The sequence below is a fragment of the Telopea speciosissima genome, chromosome 11 (genome assembly GCF_018873765.1).
Source record: "Telopea speciosissima isolate NSW1024214 ecotype Mountain lineage chromosome 11, Tspe_v1, whole genome shotgun sequence".
In the NCBI taxonomy this organism is placed as follows: domain Eukaryota; kingdom Viridiplantae; phylum Streptophyta; class Magnoliopsida; order Proteales; family Proteaceae; genus Telopea; species Telopea speciosissima.
In genome coordinates this window covers 439,616-462,217 of record NC_057926.1, presented here as the reverse complement: position 1 = coordinate 462,217, position 22,602 = coordinate 439,616, and the positions used below count along the sequence as shown (strand labels likewise).

General features: G+C 41.7%; 1 protein-coding gene across 1 annotated transcript in view; it reads left to right on the top strand.

Annotated features, from left to right (window-relative positions):
* Positions 1-399: 399 nt before the first annotated feature.
* The window catches only part of LOC122646789 (DNA-binding protein SMUBP-2), a 65,671-nt gene continuing 43,468 nt past the window's right edge, over positions 400-22,602 (top strand). Inside the window, exons 1-5 of the mRNA XM_043840393.1 lie at positions 400-1,354; positions 1,877-2,185; positions 2,331-2,614; positions 3,178-4,209; positions 4,867-5,035. Coding sequence (XP_043696328.1) covers positions 559-1,354; positions 1,877-2,185; positions 2,331-2,614; positions 3,178-4,209; positions 4,867-5,035 — 2,590 coding nt within the window. The 5' untranslated portion in view covers positions 400-558. The remainder of the gene's footprint in view (positions 1,355-1,876; positions 2,186-2,330; positions 2,615-3,177; positions 4,210-4,866; positions 5,036-22,602) is intronic.

Genomic DNA, 22,602 nt, shown 5'->3' with positions numbered 1-22,602 from the left:
CATCGCGCCGAGCGGCCCGGGCCATTTGCGACCACAACCTGGAGAGAAGCTGGCCCCCATTGAGAGGATCCCCAGTTCAGCACGTTGAAGTCTGAATGAGCCTTGATTTGATTTGGTGGACTAGAGAGAGGGAGAATCAAAGCCAGCCAATCACAATTCAGAACATCTGAGATGGAGGAGAGAGATTCTCTCGCACTCTTGCTCCCTTTCAAATTTCAATCTTTGTTGCCCTCGTCGCCTCTTCGATGACCACAAATTTCAAATTTCACACACTGTTTCGATCCTTCAATTTAATCAAAGTCGAAATAAAAAATCTGGAAATATATTTTGGATCCCGGTTTAAACTGAGTCCCTTACTTCTTCCCAGCCACTAAAGACTGTTGTATGCTATTACCCTCCCGAAAATCTCTCCTTTTCTGGCTTGTGAACTACTGTTACGGTTGTTCGCACCAAACATTTCTCATCGCTGCTGCTTGCCAATTCTTTGTTTGAACTGTAGAAGGAAAAAATGGGTCTGATTTAGCTGAATTTTTTGGCCGTTTGCTTTGGGATTTCGAAATGGTGGAGTCAGCCGCGTCGTGCATATGCTGCGGCGTCTGCTTCCATTCGACCTTAAAGCCGTTGTCTTCGAGGACCTTGAGCTTCCCATTCCACAATATCTCATACTTGTCTTCCTTCCGACCCATTCGCCTAGTGTTCAAGCTCAATGACCCTCCATTCTTCTCTGGTAAATCATTCATCATCAAGAACGGTAACGGCAACAGCACCAGCACCGATGGCACCAGAACCAGTAAAAAGATGGCTGTGACCATTGCGACAACATCTTCAACTCCGTCATTGCCTTCTGAGGACCAGCAGATTCATCATCATCAACAGCAGCAGAACAACACGAAGAAGAAGAAGAGGAGGAGAAGGAAGACCACCACGGTGACGGCTGTAACGAGGAACGTGGAAGGAGGGGCATCGGTGAGCGTCCAAACTCTTTATCAGAACGGAGACCCACTTGGGAGGAGGGATTTAGGGAAGAGCGTGGTGAGGTGGATATCAGAGGGGATGAAGGCCATGTCCTCGGATTTCGCCTCCGCCGAAGTACAGGGTGAGTTCTCTGAGGTCCAGCAGCGGATGGGTCCTGGCCTCACCTTCGTCATCCAAGCTCAGCCTTATCTCAATGCGGTCCCTATGCCACTGGGTCTCGAATCACTCTGCCTCAAGGCCTGCACCCACTATCCAACCATCTTCGACCACTTCCAGAGGGAGCTTCGTGACGTTCTCCAGCACCTCCAACGCACCAACCAGGTCCAAGACTGGCGCAACACTCACTCTTGGAAGCTCCTCAAGGACCTCGCCTGTTCAGGTTCCTTTTCATTTCTCACATTCTCTCATTGAAAGCGAATTTCATATTTTCGTCTGAGGTAAAGGAGAAGAAAGGGAGAAAAATCCCAAAGTTAGCATCAAATAGGTACACATTGACAACCCAGAAGCGTAAAAAACAGAAACTTGTTCCTTATCACTTAAAAAATAGTGGGTTTCATTACTCACATTCTCTCATTTTTTTGAGAGGGTGGGGGGTGGTTGGGAAGGTTAAAGGAGAAGAAAGAGGGAGAAATCTCAAAGTACAGTATAAGCATTAAATGGATATAGGCCTAAACAAAGCCAGAAAGTGTAAAAACAGAAACTAGCTCCTTATTATAACTTCACAATTTGTAGCTAAGAAATGAGCTGAGAAGTTGAAACCAAAAACCTGTTATGTCACTTTCTCTCTCTCTCTCTCTCTCTCTCTCCCTCCCCCCTCTCTTTCCAACTTATCTTGTATGTTTTCCTTTCATCCTGAGCTCGCTTAATAATAGGCGGTGACGGTGAGGTCATGCATTTTCAGCTCAGCATCGAGCAATTGCACGGAAGATTCCCCAACTGAAGACCGTTCACGGTGGTCTAGGGATGGACCTTGAGAAGGCCAAGGCTATACAAAGCAGCATTGACAACTTTGCGAAGCACATGTCTGAGCTCCTGCGGATTGAAAGGGATTCTGAGTTGGAGTTCACTCAGGAGGAACTGGATGCTGTTCCCACACCCAATGAGGATTCGGATTCTTCCAAGCCTATTGAGTACTTGGTCAGCCATGGTCAGGCTCAGCAAGAGCTGTGCGATACCATTTGCAATCTAAATGCGGTTAGCTCGTCTACAGGTCAAGAAATATATTTCATTATCCTCTTCAACAGCAGCTGGTTCTTCCGTTTGATTTATCAGAAAATGAATGTAATGGGTTTTCTGCCTGTGAGTTGGCCTTGGCCTCGGCTTGTATCTAATAATGTCCGTTATTATGTTTGCAGGATTAGGGGGTATGCATTTGGTTCTGTTCAGGGTCGAAGGGAACCACCGATTGCCACCTACAACACTTTCCCCTGGAGACATGGTTTGTGTGAGGACATGTGATAGCAGGGGAGCTGGTGCAACTTCTTGCATGCAGGGCTTTGTTAACAACTTAGGAGATGATGGTTGTAGCATCAGTGTGGCGTTGGAGTCTCGCCATGGTGATCCCACCTTTTCTAAGCTCTTTGGCAAGAGTGTTCGCATTGATAGAATCCCTGGATTGGCTGATGTGCTCACATATGAGGTATAGATGAGATGAGCTCCTTATTTTGCATGGTTTTTTCATCTAGACAAACTGGAGTTTCCTTGCATTAATTCTGCTTGAATATGCTAATCTTCAAAAGCTAGAATGGCTTTCTTATTTCGGTTTCAATAACTACCTAATAATATGCTCTCATTTAAGTCCTTATATTTTGTCAACTCCTGTTGTTTCTGATCATCTTTTTAAGACTTTTTACGGGTGCCAAAATGGAAAACCTGGAAGCAACCTCGAATTCAATCCTTTTCTGTATCCATCTAAGATTTCTTACAACTGAAGGTTTCACCTCTGCTGTTCTGATTCATGAATACCTTTGTAGAAGATATTAAAATATATTTATCAAAGCTTCTGTACTCTGCTTGTTATGAAGGTTGGGGAAATTGTTATCTAATTGTTACTTGCATTCTATAGACTGTGTCGCAGTTATAATTTTAATTCACGACATTGATTCACGTGGAGATTTGATGGTGGTTAGTGAATGTTTTTAATTTTGTTTAATTGTTTCCCTTGCAATTTACATGATATCTAGTTTTAATCTTCATTTGCAGCGCAACTGTGAAGCCCTCATGCTGCTCCAAAAGAATGGTTTGCAGAAGAAAAATCCTTCAATTGCCATTGTTGCCACCCTATTTGGAGATAAAGAAGATATTACATGGCTGGAGCAAAATGATTTGGTGGAATGGAATGAAGCCGAATTGGATGGACTATTAGAGACTGGAACCTATGATGATTCTCAACAAAGGGCAATTTCTATAGGTTTGAACAAGATGAGGCCTGTACTAATATTACATGGTCCTCCTGGTACTGGAAAGACTGGTTTGCTTAAGGAATTGATTTCACTTGCTGTTCGACAAGGTGAAAGGGTGCTCGTAACAGCACCTACAAATGCAGCTGTAGATAACATGGTAGAGAAGCTTTCAAGTACTGGAATGGAGATTGTGCGTGTCGGAAATCCTGCTAGGATATCTCCAGCTGTAGCTTCGAAGTCTCTTGGTGAAATCGTAAATTCAAAGCTTGAAACTTTTAGGAGAGAGTATGAAAGGAAGAAAGCAGATCTAAGAAAAGACCTACGGCATTGTTTAAAAGATGATTCTTTAGCTGCAGGTATACGCCAGCTTTTAAAGCAACTAGGGAATGCATTGAAGAAAAAGGAGAAGGAGACTGTGAAGGAAGTATTATCAAGTGCTCAAGTTGTACTATCCACTAACACTGGAGCAGCTGATCCTTTTATTCGGAGACTGGATCCTTTTGATTTGGTTGTCATAGATGAAGCAGGGCAAGCAATTGAGCCATCTTGTTGGATCCCAATTTTGCAGGGCAAGCGCTGTATACTTGCGGGAGATCAGTGGCAGCTAGCTCCAGTGATTTTGTCCAGAAAAGCCTTAGAAGGTGGACTTGGTGTATCTCTTCTAGAAAGAGCATCGACTCTGCATGAAGGGATTCTTGCAACTAGGTTAACGACTCAATACAGGATGAATGATGCAATAGCAAGCTGGGCTTCCAAAGAGATGTATGATGGATTAGTGCAGTCTGATCCGACTGTGTCCTCACATCTCCTTGTTGATTCTCCATTTGTCAAGGTATACCTGTTTATTTAGGTTTTATCAACTTTTGTTTAGTACGTTGATGGTATCTTTGCATAATGGCTGCCCAAAGAACTCTTCTGTATTAAGCTTGAACGCGTAACCTTTCTGTTTTGAATCTTGTTCTATGTTTTTGAGTCTCTAATAGCAGCGTATATGACTTTATATTTCGAGTGACCTGGCACTAAATGTCTGAAAATTCAGTTAATTTCTGTATCTTTAGTTCCCAATTGGTTTTGGAAACTAGCTTCAATTTCGTTAAGGGGTTTGAGAAGATGCAAGGCTTTCCTTGCTCTTATAATGCAGCACATATTACATAATAAGGGGTTTTATGCTTCAAAACTGTATTTTATATGTGTCATAAGCACATTCATGCATTTCTTGACTATTTCAATGCGTATTTGGAGTGTATCTTGCATTTCTCCGATACGATATGATCTGTCTCTTAAAATCACCCCTCTGGTATGATACCGATACTGAGACTTAAATCCTTGATTATTACAATTTTGGGAAACTAATTTAGCAACAAGAGGAAAAGGGGAAACTTGAAATTTCTTGGCAGGATAAAAGTATCAGATTATTATATTTGTTATTTATATTATGGTATTTGAAGTGCAAAACATCTTGTTAACTCTTGTCATATTCTAATTGCAGCCCACATGGATAACTCTCTGCCCATTGCTTTTACTTGATACGCGAATGCCATATGGCAGTTTGTCAGTTGGCTGTGAGGAGCACTTGGACCCAGCTGGCACAGGCTCCTTCTATAATGAAGGCGAAGCAGATATTGTTGTGCAACATGTCTTCTCTCTAATTTATGCTGGTATGTATTTGTAGCCACTGAGATATGAATTGCTACTAACATGATCTTGCTGTCTCCTTTCTAACTCTTGTGGTGGTAATCCATTACATTTGTGTGTGCCATCTATAAGCATCCTGCTTGGGACCGAAATCTGCTGTCTAAATCATTCTGCTATTGATAAGATAGTTGCCAAAGTGCTAGGCGACTCAAGGCATTGGAGGGCCTTCCTAAGTGCTTAGGCAATAAGGCGGCCACTAGGTGGCACCTAGGCGACTTAAGTGTGCATAAACGATTTTAAAACATGGTCATGCAGATCTGTGACTTACATTCGTAAGAAGAAGAAGTCCAAGTAGTTGTTTAGTCTTTTAGTAGTTTTCTATGCTTAGTTTATTTTGATGTATTTGTGTTTTTAAATTGAACTGGGTCTACTTTGTTTATTTTGATGTATTTGTGTTTTTTAATTGAACCGGGTCCAAGTTGGTTTGACTAGTGGTTCAATTTAAGTGATTTTAGTAGATTTTTATGATGTCTTTTTTTTTTTTTGGTTTAAATTTGGGTCCACTCCTCTCCACGGTTTTTAGAGAGGATGTGTTATGTATTAGAGTCGGCTAGGGGGGCTGTTTCTCTCCTAATCTGAATAGGACAATGGCCTTTAGGCCTTATAAATAAAAGCTATTCATGGGCTCCTATTTACCCATCGAATATTAAAAAAAAAAAAAAACTCTCAAAGCTGCTGCTCTGCAACTTGTCTTCTTGCTGAAGATATTTGTCTTGTGTTTGATCAAGGCTGACGGAATCGGTGTTTGATCCGATTGACACCTTGCGGTGGGAAGCCCGGGTGGTTCATTTGGTTAATTTTTGTGTCTCCATTACTGTTCTACATTCAAGTTCTGATCTCAAGGTTCATTCAACATCAACAAGTTCTGATTTCAAGTTTGTTCATCACCAACAAGTAAGTCCAAAAATTCCCAAACCCTAGATTCCTTTTACCCTTTCTTTTCCAAGTTCTATATTCATACCAGACCAAACCTGCCGTGGGAATCTGCTCATAGTTTGATCGAGTGTTCCCCTGCCCCATTGGAGAACTCGATCCAAGTTATAGCTGGTTCTGACCAGCCAACCCTAGAAGCCCCAATTTTCCCTCTTAAACCCTAACCCTAATCTGATCTGTTTCTCTCTATTACTTGCTGCCGATTCTATTTAGACATCACTGGTTTGCTGATTTCAGTTTAATACATCACTGAACTTAGTAAACTACAACCTAACATTAACCCTAACCTTCATACCTTAATTCCCATAAAACCCTAACCTAAATTAGCCTTTCCCCCTAGTTTTTAACCCTAAATTGAGTCACCCTTTGAAAACAGATTCTGGTTTGGCTTCTAGTTTGATTACATCAAATCTAGGACTACATTAAATTGGTATTAGAGCATGGCAGAGGGTGAAGATTCAACAATATTACCAGCACCACCTGATCCTATGCTAAGGTTATTGAGATGTTTCAGCAATTACCAGCTGAACAGAGAACTATTAGGGAATGGTTGCAGCAACTTGAGGGACATCAAGTTACTCCAGTAAGGGATAGTAATATACCATCTGAAGATGATAGATATCAGGTACAGTCTCAAGTCTACCGTAATAATCGAAGGCACAGGGAAGAAGAGAATCTCCTAGAGCTCCTATGGTTTGGCTTCTAGTTTGATTACATCAAATCTAGGACTACGTTAAATTTGTATCAGGAAGAGGATACAAATGGTATTCATGTGGTTACTTGACTTTTGGTGGCTGAAACCAAAGGCGAAGATTGGCAGCGCAGTTGTATATTCTACACCCGTATGCGTTCTGGAGATCATACTGTGCAGGTAATTGTTGATAGTGGCAGCTGTGTCAATGTCACTTCTGAAACTTTTGTGAAGCGGGCTGGATTGAAGACTGAGAAGCATCCACAACCGTACAAAATATCCCTACTAAATGGGTAATACTTTAGAGGTAAATCAGTGCTGCTCAGTTCCTTTACAACTTCATCATTATTCCGAGGATGTTTGGTGTGATGTTATCCCAATGAGGCTCACTGATGTCTTACTCGAGAGGCCTTGGGATGTATGACAATGACGTTATGGTTGGTGGTAAGAAGAATCAGTGTGTATTCCTACACAAGGGACAATATACTGTTTTTCATCCCGTCAATATACCAGCTGAAATGCACCAAAGACGGTCCTTACGAACTAATTTGAAAGGTATAGGTTCTGAGAAGTTATTAGTTATCATACAAAAGGAGTACACACCAGCCATGAGGCCCATGACTCAGGTTTGATATTAGCTTTGGTTACTAGAGAAGTCACTACACAGCCGAAAGTTCTGCTCACACAACCCATCAAAGCGCTGCTGTCCTATTTTTCTGATCTAGTACCCGATGAAAGCAGGGGTAAGGTTCCGTACATTATGACCCTCCCCAGACCCCGCAGTGGCGGGAGTCTCGGGCACTGGGTACGCCCTTTTCGGTACCCGATGAATTACCTGATGAGTTGCCTCCCATGAGAGACATTCAACATGCTATTGATTTGGTACCTGGTTCTGTCCTACCAAATCTTCCCTCTTACAGTCTCAGTCCTACAGAGCATACTGAGCTCAAACGACAAGTTGATGAGCAATTACGGAAGGGGTTTATTACAGAGAGCTTAAGCTCATGTGTTGTACCAGCTTTACTTACTCCCAGGAAGGATGGTTCATGGTGTATGTGTGTGGACAGTAGAGCGATCAACAAGATTACAGTCAAGTATAGATTCCTTATACCACGGCTTGATGATATGTCAGATATGCAGTCCGGATCTAAGGTCTTTTCTAAATTGGACCTGCGTAGTATTAGATTCGTATCTGGCCTGGGGACGAATGGAAGACCGCTTTTAAGACCATGGATGGACTGTTCGGATGGAAAGTTATGCCCTTCAGTCTGACGAATGCACCCAGTACTTTCATGCTCGTTATGACTTAGGTACTTCATCCTTTCATTGGTCGATTTTTGGTTGTCTTGATCTATAGCAAGCATCCAGAAGACCACATCGACCACTTAAAGCAAGTCTTGAGAGTGCTCTGTAGAGAGAAGTTGTTTATCAATCTCAAGAAATGCTCTTCTTTGTTGCCCAAGGTTATATTCCTTAGTTTTATTCTCTTCACAGGATGTTGAAGCTGATCTAGACAAGATTAAGAGTGTTATTGATTGGCATACACCGGAGACATTTATTGAGTTCGTAGCTTCCATGGTTTAGCTTCATTTTACAGGCACTTCATTTGGAATTTTAGTGCAATCATGACACCTATCACCGAATGCATTAAGCAGAGCAAGGGTAAGTTTGGATGGACAGCCGTAGTAGCAAAAACCTTTGATCTTATCAAGAAGATGGTGATAGAGGCTCCGATATTATGCTTACAAGACTTTGACCATGTATTTGAGGTGGTGATTGATGCCTCACATATTGGTTTGGGAGGTGTATTGATGCAAGGTGGGCACCCTATCGCTTTCTATAGAAAGAAACTTCATGAAGCCAAGCGACGCTGTTCGATCTATGATCTTGAGCTCTATGCAGTCATTCAAGAATTCATCAGCTTCAAGGTTGACCCGAGCTTGAGGGGGTAAAGGAACAAGGTCGATAGGATGCCTTAGCAGAACTCCAAGTAAAATATCAAATGGGGTATGTCTTGTGGTTTTATTCGCGAACTGTTGTAGGCGAACTCAGCAATGTAAAGGATAGAAGGCCATATCTTCTCATAATCCCGGACTAAACACCTCAACAAATTTCCCAAACTCTTGTTTACTATTTCCGTCATGTAAGGTGGTAGAAAACTGCAGCTTGCTATTAGTTTTCAATCATAAGGTCTTTCAAAAGTAACTCATGAACTTGACGTCTCGATTGGACACAATAGTGCTTGGCAGCCCATGTAAGCACACAACCCACTGATGACATTATCAAAGAGGTCTTGGAAGACATGCACAAGACCACACGACATGGCGGCGGTTACCATGCTTCCTTGTCAAATGGAAAGGTCGTCCACGCCATGACAACACTTGGATTCACGCCGACGACTTCAACAGGCTCGACCTTGATCTATATGAACGATACATGTCCTTTAACTATTCGTCGGAGACAACTGTTTTCAAGCTGGGGGAGTGCTGATGCAGATCTGAAGACTTACATTCGTAAGAAGAAGAAGAAGTTCTAGTAGTTGTTTAGTCTTTTAGCAGTTTTCTATACTTAGTTTCTTTTGATGTATTTGTGTTTTTAAATTGAATGGGTCCAAGTTGGTTCAACCAATGGTTCAATTTCAGTGATTTTAGTAGATTTTTATTATGCCTTTTTTTTTTGTTTAAATTTGGGTCCACTCCTTTCCATGGTTTTTAGAGAGGATGTGTTATATATTAGAGTTGGCTAGGGGGGCTTTTCCTCTCCTAGTCTGAATAGGACAATGGCCTTTAGGCTTTATAAATAAAGGCTATTCGTGGGCTCCTATTTACCCATCGAATATTGAAAAAAAAAAAAAAAACTCTCAAAGCTGCTGCTCTGCAACTTGTCTTCTTGTTGAAGATATTTGTCTTGTGTTTGATTAAAGTTGACGGAATCAATGTTTGATCCGATTGACACTTTTGCAGTGGGAAGCCCGTGTAGTTCATTTGGTTAATTTTTGCATCTCCATTACTGTTCTACATTCAAGTTCCGATCTCAAGGTTCATTCAACATCAACAAGTTATGATTTCAAGTTTGTTCATCTCCAACAAGCAAGTCCAAAATCCCCCAAACCCTAAATTCCTTTTTCCCCCTTTTTTTTTTCAAGTTCTATATTCATACCAGCCCAAACCAGCTGTGGGAATCTGCTCATACTTTGATTGAGTGTTCCCCTGCCCCATTGGAAAACTCGATCCAAGTTATAGATGGTTCTGACCTGTGAAACCCTAGAAATCCCAATTTTCCCTCTTAAACTCTAATCTTATCTCTCCATTACTTGCTGCTGATTCTATTTAGACCTCACTGGTTTGCTGATTTCAGTTTAATAAATCACTTTACTTACTAAACTACAACCTAACATTAACCCTAACCGTCATACCTTAATTCCCATAAAACCCTAAACCTAAATTAGCCTTTTCCCTAGTTTCAAACCCTAACTTGAGTCACCTTTTGAAAACAGATTCTGGTTTGGCTTCTAGTTTGATTACATCAAATCTAAGACTACATTACATGGATACAGTTTTGTTCCCACTTCTCAAACCCAAAGGGACATAAACCATGTGGCAGGGTTCATGGACACAACTGTCCACCCTAGAGTCCCCTTTGGTGTATTGTAAGTTTGTAACGTAAGGACAAAAAGTTCACCCTATATATATATATATATATATATATATATAAATGACAAAAATACCCTTAGAACAATTCTACCCTTGAACCCATATTACAACACTGCCCCTCATGTTGGTGCATACATATCAAACATGCCCAACTTGCCAACTATAGGAAGAAATAATTTATTGCTGATTCCTTTGGTAAGGATTAGTCGTTCACTAGACTGGATAAACGGAATACAAATAATTCCTTGTTCCAATTTCTCTTTGATAAAGTGCCGGTCAATCTCAACATGTTTGGTACGATCATGTTGGACCGAGTTGTGAGCAATGCTGATTGCTGACTTGCTGTCACAGTAGAGCTGCATTGGAAGATCAGCATTCATCCCCAAATCTTGAAGAAGTCCCTTGAGCCAGAGAAGTTCACAAATACCCTATGCCATAGCTCGAAATTCAGCTTTAGCACTAGATCGAGCTACAACAACTTGTTTTTTGCTTCTCCAAGTAGTTTGGTTCCCTCCAACAAATGTGCAATACCCGGATGTTGACTTCTTATCATCAGGACTGCCAGCCTAATTTGCATCAGTGTATGCTTCTACCCGGAGATGGTTATGTGGAGAATACAAGACTCCCTTTCCAGGAGAGGACTTGAGATAACGGAGTATTCTGTATGCTGCTTCCAAGTGAGAAGAGTGAGGATCATGCATGTATTGACTGACAATACTCACAGCAAATGTGATATCTGGTTGGGTATGTGAGAGGTATATCAATCGGCCAACTAACCTCTGATAGCTACCCTTGCCCACTAGATCACCTTCCTTACTCTTCAAATGTGTGTTGGGCTCAAGAGGGGTATTTGCTGGTTTACACCCAAGTATCCCTGTTTCACTCAATAAATTTAGGGTATATTTTCTTTGGGAGAGAGGTATGCCCTTAGTTAAATAGGCAACCTCAATCCCTAAGAAATACCTTAATCTGCCCAAGTCTTTGACTTCAAATTTGCTGGCCAAATAAGTCTTTAGCTTCTGGATCTCCTGTGCATCACTGCCCATGATCACTATGTCATCAATGTAGACCATCAAAATTGTTACTTCTTGTTGCATCCTTTTAACAAACATTGTATGATCAGCATTGCTCTGCTTATACCCATAAGCAACCATAGCCTTATGGAATCGGCCAAACCAAGCCCTTGGTGATTGCTTCAGACCATACAGAGCCTTCTTCAACTTACACACTTTTCCCTGAGACTCTGAAGAGGTAAATCCAGGAGGTATCTCCATGTAAATTGTTGAATAATGTGCACCCCACGGTATTCTGGTCTTTTTACTGTTATTTCTTTGTTTTATGTATTCCCTAGTTAAGTCGGCTATGCTAGGGGTATTTTAGACTTTATGCTGTAACTCTTTTTATTATAAATATATATGCTTGTGTGATCATATTGATCATTCAAGCATTCTCCTATTTTCTGTTTTGTTAACATGGTATTAGAGCCAATTTCTCTGATCTAGGTTTTCAAAACCCCATCCCTTCCATTGTTCTTCTCTTCCACCTTCTTCCACTCGAACTTCTCTTTCTCTTTTCCTTTTTTTTGGTTCTCTTCACTCACTAGGGCAGATCTAATGAGGTGATCATACGATCTAGATGCTGCCCTTAATCCAACCTCTCCAGTAGATGGTTTAATCACATATCAAGCTCGATAGTTGCTACCCTTGTCTCTGCGATTTTTTTTAGAGTTCTCCGCTTCTTGAAGATCAGTTTCTCTTTTGCCTTTGAAGCTGTTTTTCCTTATTGGAGATCCATTATAGCAGTATTGGATAGCAACACTCACAGGAATTTCAACCTATTTGAAGCCTATACCCATTATTGATCTCACTTTAGGGTTTTGAAAAACCCTGACTTTTATCGATTTTTGGGTTTTCTGTTCTTTGCTTTGGCTGATCTTTGGAGATCTCATTCACACTGCTTCAAGGAGTACTCGACATTACTATCAGCCCCTTTTAAGCCTTTTGAAGACCCCTAACCCCAATTGATCTCCTCTTTCAGGGTTTTTTCAAAACCTTGATCCTTATCGATTTTTAGGGGTTAGGGTTGCTTGTTGCTGCTATTACTTTCAAGGGATTTTTTGCTGCCAAGAGGATCACTCGACCTCATATTCAGCTTCTTCTTCTGATATTTTTGCAAAGCTTTTGCTCTCATCGTGCTAGACTCTGATATTACCACGGCTACTTCTGGAGGTGATGGTCAGTCCAGGACTGAGTTCCTCCCTTATGCTGCTGCCATTAAACTTGATGGTACCAATTATCTAATGTGGGCCAGATCTCTCTCCTTGACTGTGGCTGGAAGAGGACTTACTGGCCATCTTACTGGCACCTCTCCACAGCCAACTGAAGAGGGCTCCCTTCTAGCTCGATGGAATGCTAATGATGCTATGGTTATGTCCTTTGTTCTGAACTCCATGCAACTAGAACTGTCTGCACAGTACCTTCTCCTTGACACAGCTACACAGATATGGACTGCTGCCAAGGAAACATATGGACAGTTGGGGAATGATGCACAGGTTTATGAGATTCGGAAGACACTCCATACCACTACTCAAAAGGGGTTGTCTGTCGCCAATACTATGCTGCCCTCAAGAGCTTATGGCAACAATTGGATCACTACTCTCGTTTTCAGCTCTCTACAGCCATCGACATTGCTGCCTATCGAAAGTATGTGGACCAGATTCGAGTTTATGATATTTTGGCTAGCCTTAATGCTGAATATGATCCAATTCGTGTGCAAGTTCTTGGTAGGGTCCCCTTTCCGACATTGGAGCAGGCCTTTCTTATGTTCATACTGAAGAGACACGTCGGGCTGCTATGATGTTGACTCCTACTGTTGAGAGATCAGCCCTATAGGTTGCTGGTTCCAACTCTACTCTTCCTTCTGAGAGTAGTGCTTCTACTGCTGCTCCTGTAAAAGAGCCTATAAAGTGCGACCATTGCAACAAGCCATATCACACTAAGGCTCAGTGCTGGAAATTACATGGGAAGCCCGCTGATTTTGAGGCCAAACGTGGTCGTGGTAAAACTAAAAACAGGGCCAATCACACTGAAAGTGTAACTACAGCCCCCACTGCTGAAAATGGTCTCTCCCAGGAAGAACTACTGGCTTTCAGGCGTATGTTACAGACTTCCGCTGCCTCTACTACATCTGCTGCCAGTTACTCCACTCCATTAGGTTCTCACTTTGCCCGTTCAGGTATTTCCTTTGCTGATCATTGTGCATCAGTCGTCTCCACTCCATGGATTATAGACTCCGGTGCCACTTACCACATGACAGTTTCATCTAGCCTTTTTTATACCTATTCACCTACTTCTGGTAAGGATAAAGTCAAAATAGCTTATGGATCCCTCTCATCTATTTCCGGGAAAGGATCCATTAGTTGTTCCCCTTCTCTTACCTTGTCTTCTGTGTTGCATATTTCCAATTTCACTACTGACCTTCTCTCTATTAGTAGTATTACCAATAATCTGAATTGTAAAGTGACATTTTTTCCTACTCATTGTGTCTTTCAGGAACTGGACTCGGGGAAGACGATTGGATCGGGTAAAGTGCATGGTGGATTGTACCTGCTTGATGGTGAACCTCTTGCTACACAAGCATTACCTTCTCAGCTTTGTCAACCTGCATCTTTCTCCTTTGAATTACACCAATGGCATTTTAGACTAGGACACCCCCCCTTAGGAACTTTATCACATTTATTTTCAGCATTAGTTAAAAGTTGTAATAAGGAAGAATTTTTTTGTGAGCTTTGTGTCTTGGCGAAACAGACACGTTTAAACTATCCTATTTCTAATAAAAGGTCTTCTTCCTTGTTTCATTTGGTTCATACTGATGTGTGAGGTCCTGGTAGAAAAGCTTCTATTTCTGGTCATCTGTAGTATGTCACTTTCATAGACTGTTATTCCATGCTTCACTTGGGTCTACCTTATGCACACAAAAATGAAGTTTTTTTCATGTTTTCAGCTTTTTCACAAGATGGTTCAACCCCAATTTAATGCCACTCTCAAAGTCTTGAGAAGTGATAATGGGACAGAGTATATGGAAGGTCAGTTCCACAAATACCTTGCTGCCCATGGGATTTTACATCAGACCAGCTGTGTTGATACTCCAGCCCAGAATGATGTGGCTGAGAGGAAGAATCACCATCTCTTGGAGGTGGCAAGAGCACTAATGTTTGCTCGATATGCCCCCGTCCTTCTATTGGGGAGATGCTGTCCTCACTACGGCCTATTTAATTAATAGGCTGCCTAGTCAGGTTCTTGATTCCAAGTCCCCTACTGAGTTTTTACTTGGCTCTTCTTCTTTTGTTGTTACCCCTACGGTGTTTGGTTGTGTTTGTTATGCCAGGGATATTAGGTCCCCTGGTCAACTTGAGCCTCGTAGTCTCCGTTGCATTTTCTTAGGGTAATCTACCACCCAAAAGGGGTACAATTGCTATTATCCTCCTGCTAGGCGTACTATGGTAAGTATGGATGTTGTCTTTCATGAGAGTGTCTCATATTATTTGTCCCCACCTCTTCAGGGGGATAGTGTTAGTGAAGATGTGCTGACCATAGAACCTCCCCTGCAGTATGTTCACAATGATTTTGTTCCTGTTCCTCCTACTCCTAATCCTCCCTCAGGGGGAGAGGTTCCTATACAGGGGGAGACCATCACAGATACTGTTGTTAACATTCCTATTCAGGGGGAGAACACTCCAGTCCAGAAAACTCTAGTCCAGAAGACCATTAGTGAATTTCAGAGGAGGATTAATGAATCTAATGTGCAGACTTATATGAGGAAACATAAGTAGCTTCAATCTACTGCAGCACCAGTACCCATCTAGTTGCTGAACCTATCTCCAGAACTTGCTTCTCCACGTGGTAATACTTCTTCTCTTGATCTACCTATTGCTTTACGCAAAGGTGTTAGGGCTTGCACTCAATACCCTGTATCCCATGTCGTTTCTTATGACCCCCTTTCTCCATCCTTTCGTGCTTTTGTTTCTTCTCTTTCTTCTGTTCATATTCCTAACAACCGGTAAGAAGCTCTATCAGAGGGAAAGTGGAAGGCAGCAATGATGGAAGAAATGGCTGCCCTGAAAAAAAATAACACATGGTAGCTAGTGGTTCTTCCACCTGGGAAGAGAATTGTTGGATGCAAGTAGGTGTTTGTAGTGAAACAGAAGGTGGATGGCACTGCGGATAGGTATAAGGCACGACTCATGGCAAAGGGGTTCTACCCAAACATATGACATTGATTACCAAGAGACCTTTGCCCCTGTTGCAAAGTTGAATACTGTTCGAGCTTTGTTATCCTGTGTAGTCAACCTTAGATGGGAATTGCAACATTTGGATGTGAAGAATGCTTTCCTAAATGGAGAACTAGGTGAGGAGGTGTATATTGACATTCCACTAGGGTTCTCTTGTGACAAAAACCAAGGTAAATTGTGTAAACTGAAGCGTGCACTTTATGGGCTGAAGCAGTCACCTTGAGCATGGTTTGGCCGGTTTCACAAAGCCATGATTTTTGTGGGCTATAAGCAGAGTAATGTTGATCACACTCTCTTTATAAAGAAGGTTGGTGGAAAACTCACTATTCTTATAGTCTATGTTGATGACATAGTGGTTACTGGCAATGATGGTGATGAGATAAGCCGTTTGAAGACTTTTCTTGGGCAGGAGTTTGAGATCAAAGATCTAGGAAACCTATGGTACTTTCTTGGGATTGAGGTTGCCAGATCTTCTAAAGGCATCTTTCTCTCCCAAAGGAAGTATGTCCTAGACTTTTTGGTTGAAATTGGTTTGTTAGGGTGTCATCCTTCAGATACTCCTATGGATGCGAATGTTCTCAAGGAAAAAGAGGGTGAACCTGTTGATAAAGGCCGATATCAAAGATTAGTGGGGAAATTGATTTATCTCTCACACACATCCTGACATTGTTGTTGTTGTGGTGAGTACTGTGAGTCAGTTTATGCATGATCACTACTCTTCTCATATGGAGGCTGTTCTTTGTAACTTTCACTACTTGAAGTCAGCTCCAGAAAGGGCATTCTTCTGTTTTCTCATGGTCACTTATGGATAGAGGCATATACTGATGCTGATTGGGCTGGTTCTCCAGATTGCAAGTCTATCTCTGGGTATTATTTTTTTGTAGGTGGCAATCTTGTCATTTGGCATAGCAAGAAGCAAAATGTGGTGGCTCGTTCTAGTGTTGAAGCAAAATTTCGTGCTATGGCACACGGCATTGGTGAGCTGCTTTGGCTCAAAATCTTGTTACAAGATCTTGGTTTTCCTATTCATCTTCCTATGATATTGTATTCATGGTTCGAGAACTCGCGAGATCTCGCCGAGTTTCTCGATTTTGTGAGATCCCGAGACGAGATGTCATACGCATTCTAAAATTTCACTTTCTTGGCGAGATCTCGGTATTGTCTCGGTACACATTTTTTCCAGTTTTTTTTAGTTTTAAAAGTTCAATATCTCGGCAAGATCTCGGTATCAGGTTAGAACATGGTTTTTTACCCATTTTAATTGCCCATTTGACCCATGTGCCCATTTTTATTAAAAGAGGGCAATGGACAGAACTCGGAAATCTCAATAGTTTTGTCCATAGCTCTCTAAACAAAGGGGAAAACACTCAAACAGCTCTCTCCCTCAAATTTCTTCCTCTTTCTTTCAAATCTTGGGTGGATTGCATTGTTTGAAGTGAGATTCAAGTGCTAAAGTGAAGATTCAACTCCAACAGTCCAAGAATCATCACCTATTTGCAGGATTCCAAAGTAAAACTCATATTTGGACTTGTTTTTTGGCAAATCTGGGCATGCCATTGTGTTTAAATGGCCTGAAATAGGCTAAATACCAAGTTTCAAACTCAAAATATGTGTAAAACCCACCGAGTTGGGGGTCCGAGTAAAAAAAAAAAAATGCAGCAACTCATCGAGATCTCGGCTCGACTCGGTTTCTGGCTTGGACGAGATGCCACCGAGACCCAAGTCTTAGAACCTTGGTTGTATTGTGACAACAAGGCTACAATTAGCATTGCACATAACTTGGTATAACATGATCGCACCAAGCATGTTGAAGTGGACAGGCATTTCATCAAGGAGAAATTGGAAGAAGGGCTGATTTGTGTTCCCTTTGTGAAGTCTGCTGATCAGCTTGCTGATATTTTTACCAAGGGATTATCTGAAAAGCTATTTCATCCTAATTTAGTCAAGTTGGGCATGATTGACATATTTGCTCCAACTTGAGGGGGAGTGTTGAATAATGTACACCAGAATACCGTGGGGGTATTCAAGTCTTTTTACTGTTGTTTCTTTATTTTATGTATCCCCTAGTTAAGTCGGCTATGCTAGGGGTATTTTAGACTTTATGCTGTAACTCTTTTTATTTTAAATACATAGGCTTGTGTGATCATATTGATCATTCAAGCATTCTTCTATTTTCTGTTTTGTTAACATAAACATCTTCTTCCAAGTCTACATATCGGAAGGCATTCTTCACATCAAGTTGTTGGAGTTCCCAACCTTGATTCATAACACAAGAAATGATAACCCGCACAATATTCATCTTTGCTACAGGAGCAAAGGTCTCTTGATAGTCAATTCCTTGGGTTTGAGTAAACCCTTTGGCTACTAGTCTTGCTTTGTATCTTTCCACTGAGCCATTAGCCTTGTGCTTCAAAACAAAGACCCATTTACAACCAAAAGGTTTCTTCCCTAGTGGAGGACTCACCAAATCCCAGGTTTGATTCTTCTCAAGGGCAAACATTTCTTCATTCATCTCATCCTTCCATTTCTGTTCGGCTATTGCTTCCTGCCAATTGCTAGGAAAGGAAACAGAGGATAAAGAAGATTCAAAGGCATGGAAAGCAAGAGATAGAGATTTGTATGACACACAGTTGGAAATAGGATGCTGTGTACAACTCCTTTTTGGTTTCCGAATAGCAATGGGTAAATCAAGACTGGGATCAAGAGGAGACTTACCAGAAATATGACTCTGAGCAAGACATGAAGTAGGAACAAATGCCAATTGTGTAGTGTTGGTGGTGGTGGTCTCTTTGTACTAAGGGCCATCCAGAGGAAAATCAGTGTCTCGAGAGTTGTCTTCACATTATTCTCCCCCTGGACCTGTTGCTGTTGCTCAGTCTGTCCCACTTCTTGTTCTTGACTTGTAACTCCATCTACTAGTTCAACAGAAACATCCTCTATAGTAGGTATCTCAATGTTCAGAGGAGCAATCAGCGGGACCTCTTCACCACTTAGAATCTCCCTCTGCAGAGGTACCTACTGTTTGAAGTAAGCCTTAGACTCCCATAATACTACATCCATAGTGACGAACACTTTTCGTGTAGGAGGATGATAGCATTTATAGCCTTTCTAGGTAGTTGAGTAACCGAGAAAAATGCACCGTAGTCCTTGGGATCAAACTTATCATGGACATGGTGATTCCTGGCAAACACGACACAGCCAAAGACCTTTGGAGGCACAACATTTCCAAGGGACAGCGGCCACCTAAGACTCGAGATGGAAGCTGATTGATAAGATAGGTAGTTGCAAGGACAGCATCACCCCTGAAGCGAGGAGGAACAACCATAGTAAACATAAGAGAACGAGCAACCTCCAATAGATGTCTGTTCTTGTGTTCAACCACTCCATTTTGAGCAGGAGTGTCAACATAAGAAGTCTGGTGTATGATTCCATGGCTGTCCAAATAGGAGCGAAAGGCACCTCCATATACTCTTTTCCATTATCTGATCGGAGAATCTTTACCTTGGTATCGAACTGGGTCTGAACCATTTTATGGAATAGAGTGAAACAAGTGAAGACGTCACTTTTACTATGCATCAAATACAACCAAGTTGTCCGGCTAAAACAGTCAATGAATGTTATGAACCATCTAAACCCAGAAGTAGAAACACATCAGGCAGGGCCCCACACATCAGAATGTATCAAACCAAAAGGTACATTGCTTCGATTATTAGAAATAGGAAAAATGCTTCAAGTTTGCTTTGCCAAAGTGCCAGCTTCACAAGAAAAATTATGTTTATTACACCGTTTCACTAGACTAGGAAATAAATCAGATAAAACTCCAATCGGAGGATGGCCCAAATGACGATGCCAATTATTTAACTCAAATAGTGCAGAATCAAAATCAGAAGATGTCGGCTGAGATGTCAAAGCTGCCCGGGAACTGTCAAGCATGTATAGATCACCAACCACTTTACCACATGCAATCGTACTGTCCGTTGCCAAGTCTTGAAACAAACAATGGGTTGGGAAAAATGTTACTTTGCAGTTTAAATCCTTAGTTAGGCTACTAGTGGAAAGCAAATTAATAGTAAACTGCGAAACATGTAACACAGATGAAAGGCTAAGAGAGGAAGTGCATTGCACAGATCCCTTCCCCGAGATAGGAGAAAGAGACCCATCAACAACACGAACCTTATTATGACCAGAAGAGGAAAATATTTGGCAAAAATAGATGAAGAACCTGTCATATGGTCGGTTGCCCCTGAGTCAATTACCCAAGCATCGGGCATGACCGAGTTGCAGTTCCCACCAAATGAAATACCTGTGGAAGAAGATGTATTGGGATTGGTAGGCAGAGATAAAGCCGAGGCAGCCATGGAAGGAGATACTGATGCCGAAGAAGATGTGTCCAATTGATTCACCATATCCCGAAGATTTTGTAATTCAGCTATAACTTGGGAAAGAGATTGATCAGGCTGTTCGTCAGTAGTTGCCTAATGAGCACGGGTGTTACTGGGCCGATTGGAACCACCCTTCCCACGCCCGCGAGTCTCTGCAGGGCGACCATGAAGCTTCCAACATCGGTCTTTGCTATGCCACTCCTTCCCACAATGATCGCATTTAATGGAAGGGCGATCACCAAATGTCCGATCAGTACTAGCAGACCGGGAAGAATTCCCACTGGAAGATTGTGAATTAGAGATAAGGGCCGATCGTTCCTAAGTAACAGGATGAACCATGGCTGTACGCCTACTGTCCTTAGTCGATAGAATCGCATAGGCTTGCTCCAGAGATGGAAGTGGGTCTCGGTTCAAAATATTGGCACGGATCTGATCAAACTCAATATTGAGGCTGGCAAAAAAATCAAAGACACTTAATCCATACTTCAACTTACAGAAGGCTGTGGCATCAACATCGCAGGTGGCAGTGAAGGTGCCCAGAAAGTCCAACTGCTGCCACATAGTACACATGGTATTGTAATACTGAGGCAGGGACAACTCCAACTGCTTGGTAGAGTGAATATTTTGACGGAGCTCATAACATTGGGCAGCATTCCCAACCTGAGAATAGGTGTCCTTGGCTGTCTTCCAAATCTTCGCAACTGAATCAAGAGATAGCGCTGGATAATATCTTGTTCCATGGAATTAACCAGATAGGACATAACCAAGAAATTGAAGTTCATCCATCGATTTTGTGCAGAATCAGTCTTAACAGGCCTGACCTGAGTGCCCGTGATGTAGCCAGAGAGACCACGGGAACCAACTGCAAATAAGCATGAGCGAGACCATAACAGATAATTACTGCCATTCAACTTGATGGGATTCACCGGAAACGGAACGAAGTCACGTTGTGACAAACCATCAGAACCAAAGGAGGCAGAAGAGATCTCAGAGTTGTCAGGCATGGTGATTGGTAAAAAATATATAACTAAATCCCCCAAAAAAATTTAGAACATAAGGAGGGAAGGTAAAAAACCCTCGGTGGGAGTCAACTCATCACCAAGGGTGGGTAAAAAACTTCGGCAAGGAGGGAAAAAGCCTCTCGTGAGAGAAAAAGGGGAGGGCGAGAAGGTGGTGGAGGGGCTGTTGAGGCCTGGCGGAGGTGGTAGTAAGTGGTGGAGGGGCTTGCGGAAGGTGGATGAAGGCTTGCGGGGTTGTGCAAGCTTGCGGTGGTGGCTGTCCTTAGGGCAGAATCACGATGGAGAAGAGAGAAAAAAAGAAAAAAAGGAAAAAATTCAATGCCCATATCCCCGGAATATTTTTGGCTCTGATACCATGTAGAATTCCGTGAATACTAGCTTGAGTCAAAGTGACTACAACCATCTTTATTTATAATAAAGAGAAGAACATTCTGGAATGAGTACAAGGACAAAAATACCTTTGGGACAATTCTACCCTTGAACCCATATTACAATATATATATATATATATATATTATTGCTTTTTTAAAACATACGCGAATCGTAAGGATAGTGGAGCGGAGGAAATGAGGAGTCACACGACACACAGACATTCTTGAAATTGCCTGTTGGAAAAGGACACGTGGGCATAATTGAATAAATATCACCCACCAACTGTGCTCAATTTTCTCTTTTCCTTCCTTACCCTTATGTTTATAATTTTTACCATTATATTAAAGCCAAATATTTTAGGTTAAAAAAACAATTGACCAAGCAAGCAAGTGGAGGCAATATAGATGATGTTGATTGTTATTGATGTATTAGATTGAATCTGTGAAGGGTGAGTTTCCCTTGTTCGCTCTCTTCTTCAATTAGGGTAGATCTGGTGGAGGCGCCACAATTAGTATTGGTTGATGATCGTTGTCTCCTTTCTTTTGGATCAATTCCGAGTGTAAGTTATCAAGTCTGGAGCAGCAGGTGGTTGTGGGACCGATGTCTCCCCCTGAACAGGAACAAGAACAGGTATATGTAGACTGCCAATTGTTAGAGTTGGTAACGGCAGCTTTTCTTCCTCAAGACTCTCCCTTTGAAGAGGTGTCGTGAAATAAGGTTCGGACTCCTGAAAAGTTACATCCAAGCATAGTTCTAAAACTCGTCTCGACTCGGCGAGATCTCAGCAAGTTTCTTGGTTTTCTGAGAAACCGAGACGAGATGGCATACGGTACATAAAGTGCAATATCTCGGTGAGATCTCGGATCTCTGTTTCGGCCCATATTTTTACTCATTTGCCACTTAAATACCCCACCTAACTCAATAGAACTCGCCATATGTCGGCGAGTTTTGTCCAAACCCCCCAAAATTCTCTCTTTTTCCCAAAACCGAGACCTCTTCTTCCCAAAACTACTTTGTTACTTCATTTTTTCGATGGATTTCAAGCCTTGGAACTGTGATTCAGTTGCACATTTGAAGATTCAACTCCACTTTTGCAAGATTCATCACAAATTTGAAGGATTTTTCAAGGTAAACTATTTTTCCCCAAATCTATGTTTTTTCAAAAAAAATTGTTCAATCCTTGGTAGAGT